Source organism: Merops nubicus, unplaced genomic scaffold (genome assembly GCF_000691845.1).
Source record: "Merops nubicus isolate BGI_N331 unplaced genomic scaffold, ASM69184v1 scaffold19642, whole genome shotgun sequence".
NCBI classification, from domain to species: Eukaryota; Metazoa; Chordata; class Aves; order Coraciiformes; family Meropidae; genus Merops; species Merops nubicus.
In genome coordinates this window covers 119,922-130,246 of record NW_008594204.1, presented here as the reverse complement: position 1 = coordinate 130,246, position 10,325 = coordinate 119,922, and the positions used below count along the sequence as shown (strand labels likewise).

Here is a 10,325-nt window from a genome sequence, read left to right as displayed (position 1 = left end):
ATACCAGTCTCATTTGGTATTCATCCAACTAACTCATCACATTTTACCAGCTGTCCTTTATAAGGTATCACTAATGCTCAAGTGGGCCTCAGAGACTCAGATTGCATGGAAAATTATACAACTGTCATCACAGCTCTGCCCAGTGGGCGATTCAGTGTTGTTTTGCAAATGACAGCTAGGTCTTGCTTATTTTCTGTATTACTAGAATAATGAAAGTGAAACCAATCTGAATAAAAATATTTTTAAAGAAAATTCAAGGAGACATATTTGTATTTATTTTCATGTAAAGTATTTCCATAGATTTTGCAAAGGTTCTTTCTTATGAGTGCTTAAATGGTAGCTGTTCATTATAATATAATCACTTGAACGCAGGAAGTCCCTTAGGCATAACCGAGAGCTGGGATCCACGCTGCATCTATAGTTAGAAAAGCAATCAAAGAAAATTTAAAGAAGAGCGAGACTGAAGCCTTGCAGTCCATAATAATGTTATGAATTCGGCATGCAAGTATTCTACTCAGCATTCAGCAGATTTTAAACCTCCACACTGAATTAATACATGAGTTCAGCAAACACTGCTAAGGGTATCTTCACAGCAGTGTAAATAACATTTGAGTCAGGCCTGAAACATCTTACCTTGTGAAGTTCAAGGCCTTAAGAACAGAGCTTCAAAAACACACTTGCACTAGAAGTGATTGATTCTACCAGTTCACAGGTGATACATCATATATTAACATGAAAAATGAGTTGCTGAGTAAATTCTGAGCTAATTGCTACGTCTTATTTTCTCAACATTGAGTAAGAGAGTAAATTCAGGTTAGACCACATTTTACCGAATTATAATGTGCCTGCTTCCAGGGTACGTTTTTTTTTCCTCCATTCCAGTAACTACTTAACCCATACCCCACAAAATGAGAAAGATGTTATGAAAGTAAACTTTGAAAGAGCTTGCAAGCTGAGGAAGAACACAGTTCTACGGTCAAGTCCTTTTTGCTGGTTCATTTGTGTTCACCCAGGAGTCTTGCTCAGCAAGGGTTTATTTGGTTTATTGAAAGAAGTGCCCTGCAATAATGCTTATTATGTTCCCCGTAAAATGTGTAAAATGTGCAGCACTCCAAACTATACAAAAATAGTGGAAGTTCAGTTAACTCTGCTTCACAAAAAAAGAGGCTGTTTGGAAAAGGGATTTTCAGGCACAGTGGTACTTTATGGGATTTCATAGATAGCCCATGGGGAATCCACAGTTTGCTGCAAATACCAAAAGATCAAGATGTACGTGAGCCTTCATTATGGACATCAATAATTTATTTGTAAATCATGTCTACTTTGTTAATTCCACTTTCATGTAAGAAACTATTAAGTTCACTCAAGAATATCCTCTTCTATTTTAACTTTTTTCACTGCTCTTGGATACAAGAAAAGCAATGGCTAGGGAATTATAACCAGACAGATGCTTATATTTGACATGAGCCTTTGAAGTTTTGTTTTTCTGTTGAATTGTTATGGATACTGTCAAATGAAAATTTCCAAGTTTGACTTGACATATTTCAGAGAAATTCCCTCCTAAAATGATTTTTCCCAGCAGAATAATTAAAATTAAGAGGAAAATCTGGTGTGACTGGGAATTCCTGTTATGTGATCGAATTTAAAATTAAAACCCAGCAGAGCCTTCAGGATTCCAAGGCTATGCTGACATTTGAAGCTGGAAATGTTCTTTCTTAATGCACAAGTGATGAAGTGCACGTAAGGCTTAGAGGAAAGTTACCTTATCTGAAGTATCAGATATAGATTACTGCTGGAGTCAGCATGCCACACTAGCTGGATCCATGCACTCTGTTCCAATATGAGGAATTAAGTTTCCCTGATGTCATAAATTGAACTGATAATGCCATTAACATCTCCTTTGAAGTTCACATTGACCAGGTAACCGCTAGAATGAGTTGGCAAAACTTTACTCAAGTCACTAAAGCACCCTCGGCTCACCCAGCCTGAGACTTCAGCTCTGACATCCTATAAACCACTGAGGGATATTTAAGATGCAGAATCCCTAGTGGGATATTTATAAATCAGTGTTTATTCTGTATTGTAAATATAGAGATCCTGTACTTCTGTCTGGAATTCCCCAGATGTGTCAGTGAGATGTCAGAATCACTGCATATACTTTGAAGAGCTGATTCTCTCATGTGCAACAGTTCTTTGGTCACTCTCTGGAAGGCTGATGGACATCTGGAAATCCCCTGCAAATGGCAGGGTCTCATTTTCCTACCTCAGCATTTCCACTGGAAACAGTCTGCAGGTAGGAAAAGAGAAGGGTCAAAGATTTTGGCAAGACTAGAAAACAGGAGAGTTTTGTTATAAAACAAAACATCTGCCACTAGTCACAATACAAGATTGCACATGAACGTTGAAGCACTATTGGAATTGGCTGCTCCCTTTAATACAGAATTAGCTTAATAATTCCGTGCTGAACAGGTACTGTTCACTGCTTTACAGTTTATAATGCTTTAACAAGACTGTGTACGACCATGAAGAATCTACTCAAAAACTAGGCATTGACAGCTGCTCCTTGGGGACTCTTCAACTACTCTGATTTATAATATCACACTATGCGACTCTACAATTGACATGTTTTTGATTACACCAATAATTCAAGACTTTGAAGCATCTAAACAGAGGAGGTAACTAAACAATTAATTTTAAAAAGGAGAGAATGGAATAAAGCCAACACTTCTATCTTCTTGAAAAAGAAAACAACTTAAATTAGCATCTTGGCTACTTTAGAAGACAAGATAAATATTATAGACTCAAAGACGGTATAATTTCCAAAAGTGTTAACATTCTTTGGAGATGAAAATACAGTAATGAAAACAGAATTTTACTTGCACTGAAAGAAAAAGAATTGGTGAACAGGAACTCTGTGAGGAAAGGGAAACCCCCCACCATTTTTGAAGTTATATGGGAAGATATTTGGGCTGGGTATTGAGAACTAGACTGACTCATAATCAGGTAGAGAACTCCAAAACCACTTAGAAGAATAGATATTGAAAAGTTATGATTGGTATTATTAAACATAAAAAAGGAGCTTAAATGTATAGACAAAATGTCATACTAATAAAAACATTGATAGAGTCATATATTGATAACTTAAACGAAACTATCTATAGTAATACAGTAAATCAAAGTTAGCAACCACAAAACATATATGTTACATATTGGTCTATAAATTAACATAATGTGTATCTCAAAGGGTCATTTCATATTCCCAAGATACCTAAATACATAGAAATTCTTCTGAAGCAACTAGGCTGCACCTTCTTACCCAAAAGAGAATATATGTTAAAGCCTCTTTATAATGCCATTAATAAAGTGCTGACTTTGTCTACCTTTTAAGGCAGAAATCATGCATTTAGCTGTTTAAATAAACAGCACTTTTTTTATTCTCATGGTAACTTTAGCTATAGCTAAACTGTTTTTATAAACTTTCTCTTCTTCTGTTTTCTTATTGTTGGGAATAATGGCAGCACCATAAGAATTGCATTCAGGTTTAAAACCAAACCTCTTTCTTTCAGTGTCTGGAGAGCCCTTATGCAAAGTCCCCTGATTCAATTGCAGTGAAATACACTTACCTTCTGTTGGTGATGTCTTCAGATGTCTGCAGAGCCCCTCTGTTTCCCCATAGGTCTCTTTAATTTTTACTACTGCTTCTGTTCCTCGAAGTTCCATGAGGGAGCGCAGTTCTTGCAGTGTGCACCCAAACTCTCCTGCATGATTGGCCTCATTTCTTTGGTTCTTGGAATAAAAATCGCTGTTTGTCATGTCACCCATTTTTGCTGATTATATTGCTCCACTTATTATAGTTGATACGATCTTAAAACTCTTTAAAAATTGAAGGAATCTGGAATTTTCCAACCTAGGAAATCAAAAAGAATCCAGTGTGTGTCTGGCGAGCGATGTGTTGGATGCCTCTGGCGTGCAAGGTGTCCCTGGCTGACTAGTGGTCCGCAGAACGGCTGCTTTCAAGGCTGCAGACCAGCTCCACTCCATTCACCATTTCCCATTATACAGCACCCAAGCTGTAGAATCTACATGGTCATTTCTTCCTCTGGACCTTTGGGAACAAACACAAAGGATTCATTACAAGAGTGAGCAGTAACGCTTCACAAAGGTGATCTGAAATTTATTCTCTCTCTAGTTGCAGGTTGACTTGTCATTGAAGAAACGCTTTGCAGAAACACTGAAGAGGGGCCCGTAAAATGCTGCAGGCAGTCCGAGTGAGCACCGACACCAAGAACACTAGCTCTGTCTTAGGTAACGCTCTCTACAGCTCAAGCACCAATGGCAGCATTGCTGGCTTTAATCAAGTCCCAAGAGCACCGGCTAAATGAGACTGCTCATGAATATTAATAAGTAAGCGATTAGCCCAGTACACTATGTGCACCTCCAGTATATGATCTGGTTCATACAGCCACATCAATCTCTCATCTGACAGGAACAAAGACTCTCTCATAAAGGTTCCACAATAATAAAACTTAGTTAAACACTACTAGTTTTCATAACGGGTTAAAGCAAAACTGTTTTTCAGTGCAAGGACAGTAAAACTGGTGGAAAAACTAGAGGCATCGTTACAAATCCAGGATACATTTAAATACATCACATCTTGCAGCCTTGCCTCCTGTGAAAGCAAGCAGAGCCCAGAAGAGAGCTGTAACACCTGGGCTGGCTGGGTTGGAAGAGCCAGAGCTACAAGCTGCACACGAGGCAGCCGTTGGGTTGCTGTGCCACAGCACTGCCTGTGAGCCCACTCGCCAACAGCTTCGCGTTTACAGCTACAAACTGGCGAGCACGAAGCCAACACATGCACACAAATACACACACGCATTGGGTGGGGATGGGTTTGTTTCTTTTTTTCTTCCCCTCCCCCCCTTCTTTTTTACTATGGTTGAAAAAGGCCCATTTGCACAATCTGGGAGACAGTTGATTTCTTGCTAAAACCAGCCTTTAAAACCTGTTGCTTTCCCATATTCTAATGAAGTTGGTTTAAATATTCCTGAAACCAGCTATGATATTTGTCACAGAGTTTTAACAGAGATTAAAGGAGTTTTTTTTGCCCCAAGCAGGCTAGTGTGTGCACTGTCCAATCTATAGGTCTCAGAATATTTTTCTTATAATAAAAAAAGATCTTTAAAAGAAGCCACCATCAGCTTGATGACTGCTAAACACGTTAGAGTCCAAGTGCATATTTTGAACTTTCTAGGTACAGCAACATACAGTGGAAATGAGTGTACATGTAAAGCACAAAGACGATCCCCACGTGTTTCAAGTCCTAGTTTAATAACTGTGCAACAACTTTCATTTCCCACCCACATATAGTTAACAGAACACATAGGTTTCATATTTCCACTGATCTATTTGCTCTGCATGCAAGAAAGACCAGACCCACTGTATGCATTGATTCCTCTTTGTCCACAGTAGCACTATGTGCTTTGGAGCTGTCTGATACACTTTGCTCAATTAGATGAACTGAATCTTTACCAGCCCTCTCATTTACAGATAAAAACTCAACACTGCTTTATTTTCTGTGGGGGGGAAAAAAAAAAAAAAAAAAAAAAAAAAAAAAGGAAAGTATCGAAGTTTCACTACAATATTACAGAACGCAGTTCAAATAGCAGTTAGCTGCTACATGCTTCTTCTACCCATCCTATTTATTGGTATTATAGTCTAGTTAGTCTAGTGCTAAGAACTTCTGCCAGCCCTGATTTCACATATTGCTTTTCAAGTCCATGAGAAGAAAAAAAATTTTCAGCACAAAATGAGGCTTAAAGTGAGCAATAAAAAGCAATTGGAAGAAGTAATTAAAAAGAGCTTTTATTTGCCACGCAATAGCCAAGGGGGAGATATTCTGCTCATTCTTGCATGTTGGCCAGTGCTCACAGTGTCAATTCATTTTTAAATAATTCCCTATGTATAATATGCAGAAAAGACCTTCCCCAGTATTGCTTTATCTGTTTTCAAACAGGATGGATCAGTATTCTGAATAGAAAAAACATCAGCCTGTAGCATAGTTTTGAAAAAATTTCAGGATAGAAGTGTCACAGATGTCCAGTAACAGACTTCAGCCCAAGAGGCGCTGAATCACCACAACCTCCACTGATGACAGCCCCTCCCCTTCCTAAAATCAGCATTTCTGACTCTTCCTGGTTTCATCTATGGTAAGTTGCTGCTGACAGTCACAACTAAAAGCAGACTCAGATTTGATCATGAAAAACAATACCCTGAAAAATGTTGTAAAAAAACGAGGCAGCAATAATAATGATGAACAGCTACAATGACAGAGTGCTATTTATTTCCAGTGGGCAAAAAAGAATCTACTCCTAAGATAATGACACTTCAAGATGTCTAACACTAGGTGTCTAAAACAGCCATGATGTTAAAAACAATCACCCAACGCAATCCAAAACACAACAAAAAATACACCATTCGCCTAACAGAATTTACAGGGCTTTGCTGGTCCTGTGGGCTTTTAAAATGTTCCTCTATAAAAATAAAATTGTTCTTTAACTGTTCCATAACACCACAGTGAAAAGATAATTATTAGTATTTTCTGAGGAGAATCATCCACTGATTTCATTAGTGAGGCAAAGGGTACTAAGTTTGGTATCAAAGATATTTTCTGCATGATTTTTCTGTGGGACATGTACATCGCCCTCAAAGCATTTCCTTTGACCCACTAGGCCATCACTATACATTAAAATATTTGCTTCTATTCTTAGAAAATGTCACTTGTCAGCTACAGCAAGACAGTGTTCCAGCTTTTTAGCAAGTTGAGTCATTTGCCTGCTTAATTTTTAATTTCACCTTCAATTAAATATTAATCAATAAACAACAAATATGAAGTTTACACTTCCTTCAGTTCTTTAAAAACAAATCACTCAAGAGTTTGTGCTCTTCATGACTCACCTAATGTTACAACGTCGGGGAAACACCATCTCACTTTGACAGGCAGGTGGTAAAATAAAGCACAAAGCCTGACTAGCATTATTTACTGATAATGCATCTCCCAACTCCCTCGGAACAAGATACACAGGATTCATTCGATCCATCAACCTCTTATGAAAGGTCCAGGAACCTTGCCAGGGTGCACAGTAGGTGAGCATGACGGACACATGACCACCTCATCCTGCCTGAGGGGTTAATGCTCCTTTAGCAAAAGCTGAGGAATAGAAAACTTGAGACTGGCCTATGGCAACATTCTCCCATCTGTGAGGCTCCACCAGCTAACCCTCATCAACTCAATTCAGATCTACCTTGATCCACCATACAACTCGTCTTCTGCTTCATAGGAGCTGCAGATCAAGACACACTCTGAAGAGAAACAAAGACTTCTAAACTGGGACTGATCTCTTTCTAACATGGGCATCTAAATTAGGTGAGCTGAATTTCACGCTTGGGCTGCCTTCTTCCACCAGTTATAGGGCAAGTCTGCAGAACCAGTTCACAAACGATATCCAGTGGCATTCGAATCCCACCGCTATGGTCTAAGCCACCTGGGGAATAACATCTCCAGCAGTCAAAGGGAACAAGGCTGGGCAAGCCACAAGTTTCAGCAGCAGAAGATGCATTGCACTGGGGTTTGTGGAAACAACTGGTTCGCGACAAGGTTGGAAATAGCCATGGAGCTCAAGGACTTCCTTTCTTTTCAGGGGAGTCCTGAGTCCCCTGAGGACCTCTAGGACAAACTTTCTCAACCTCTTTAACCCAAGGGGGGCTCAGGCTCTTTCAATCCAAAGTCCATCTTCTATGCTGCGCTTCAGTGGTTTTAATTTAGAACCAAATGCCTCCCAGGCCACAAAGAGCAACCATCCCCCAAGTGCTGAGAGCACAGCTTTTGACACCATTCTAGCACATAATCATTTCCTCCTCAGCTACATCTTGGGTCTCACCACTCCCTAGGACAACAATTTACAGGGAAACTAGCCTTCCATAGACATGCTCAGAAGAAGAGACATGAAAAACTCCAGTAACTGAAAAACTTAATTTCACATACAATATTACATTGTTCCTCCAGACAAAAGCATTAGCTGTTAGCGAAAGTTATCTCTTTTTCTTTATTCTTACCAATGCTTCTGAAACAAGAACTTTGTGTAAAAAAAAAAAAAATCTTAAACCACAGTTTAAAAACAACAGTATTCTGTGGACAAAAAAGATAAAATAGCAGCCCACCTAGATTCACTTCAGGTAGCAAAACACTTCACATACTAGAAAACCCCAAGTAAAATACTATTCTTACTTTTCTCATTAAAAATTCAGAATAGAAGTCTTCACCTTGGTCTGAGATTTTATCAAAGATGTAATGGATTATTGTTATATAAACATGCTACAAATGCAAATTTTGTTTGGTTGGTTTTGGTTTTTTTTTCCCCCCCAGAGTGGCTGAGTCTTGAGGAACACACTTCCATTCCTGTAAAGCCCAAGTCAAATATTTTTCATCTTCTAGCTGTTTAAAGGAAACACATGCCAATTAAAACAGAAGCAATTTGGATGAGCTAACTGCAAGTCTGCTGGGAAAACTATTCTTTGATTTCCCTAATCAGGAAAAGTCTCATCTTGGAAGCTTGTAAATATTTTCACAGTGTGTTAGAATGATTTCTAAGTAGATATCATCACCATTTATTCTGATGTCTGATTTCATTTGGACTTCTATTGGCAGAAAAATTAGTAGCAAGGTTACAAACTGGATTTCACCAGATGAGAATCATAAGACTTGCCTTTCATAGTCCTTAAAGGTCTGGACAAATAATGGAATCACGATGATTCAAAAAATTGAGAATACAGCCATAATTTGAGTGCTTTCTCTAAACTGTCATCTACGATTATTCTAACTCTGAACCTAAAACCTGATGACAAAGGAATTGCTTGTGTCACAGGAGGAAGGATGAAAAAGTAATCACTTCTTAAAGGGCTGGCAGAGGCACAGCCAGGGCAGAGAGAGCAGCAAAGCCAAGGTAATATTCTCTCATCATACAACTGAGAAGAAGGCACAGACCTGGTTCCCTTGGATTGAACTAAGGGAATTAGCAGTTCCCACCCTTCTGCTCTAGGTAGCTTTACTGTCCCACTTGGATTATTATTTGGCTGTAGACAGAATGTTAGCTGAGGCCTCCACAGAGCCCATAAAGCAAGGGGACAAAAAAAGTGCTGAAAGTGTCACATTTCAGTGAGTAGTTGGTATTTAACCAGATTCATCTATATTAATTGCATTAGAGATACCAAAGAGATTTAAGGGAATTTTCCCTTGAGTCTGAGCAAAATCATCTGAGAGGTTTTTTTTTTTGAAGACTACGGTTGCTTAAACTCTGATGCTTGGTGTGGGTAGCAGCAGGATGATAACATATTGCAGAGGATAAAAATCTCGTGGCAGACCTTTGCAAGGTGAAAACAGTTGATAAAGAAAACCATAACCTGCCCTGTAGAAGTCTGCAGATGCACAAAATACCTCAACCGTGACCCAGTTGCACCACCTTTAACAATTTCTTGTTCTTTTCATATCAAAGTGTCCATCTGTTTGTGAATATAATCTTGGTGGATCAGAATGAGAAAATCTACCCAAGCAGCAAACAAAGCTAATAAAATGCACCTAAAGATGCTCAAATTCACACGTAAGGAAAAACACCATTTGAATAAAAGCAGGTTGGCACCTCCACAAGTGTGAAAATTTTAGTTAATACTAGGAAGACAAGAGTAGATAAAGAAAGAGAAACTGACCTTTGTAGCCAAGTGTTGCCTGAAAATGTTCCTGACTTCATCACTACATCTCTTAATGAATTTTAAGTTGCACTAACTTAACTCATACATAATTCATTCATGAGCACACTGCAATGAGATACTTGTACATTCCACTGAAAAATTACTATTTTTTCACGGATGCTTCAGTCAGTTGCTATTCTTAGAAGTACATTTTTTCCCTGATACTATACTGACATAAAGACAATAAAATTCAGGTTTTTTTAAAGATTACTAAATGAAAAAGATACTGTTTTAAAAATCACAGGCAACTGTCTACTATAATCCCTAAAGTAACTATTATTTTAGTCCTTTCAGAATGAATCCACATCTCCAGTCAGCTTGGACTTCTTGTACCAGTTTTGCTATTACGTAGGATAAATAAAAATTATTCCATGCCTCCAACAAAATACTGTTCATTATTTGAAGGTAAAAAAAGGCACTGTCACAAAATAACTCATTGTTAAAGAGGCACAAAATATCTTTAATTTCAGTTATACAATAAGCCTATTTACTTATGAGATCTACTAAACAGAATCAAACTCTCA

General features: G+C 38.3%; 1 protein-coding gene across 4 annotated transcripts in view; it reads right to left on the bottom strand.

Moving 5' to 3' along the window:
• LOC103768531 (plasma membrane calcium-transporting ATPase 2) overlaps nt 1-3,822 on the bottom strand; it is a 170,999-nt gene extending 167,177 nt beyond the window's left edge. For all 4 annotated transcript variants that reach the window (XM_008935672.1, XM_008935674.1, XM_008935675.1 and 1 more), the window contains exon 1: nt 3,624-3,822. In XM_008935672.1, coding sequence (XP_008933920.1) covers nt 3,624-3,822 — 199 coding nt within the window. The remainder of the gene's footprint in view (nt 1-3,623) is intronic.
• Between the last annotated feature and the right edge of the window lie 6,503 nt (nt 3,823-10,325).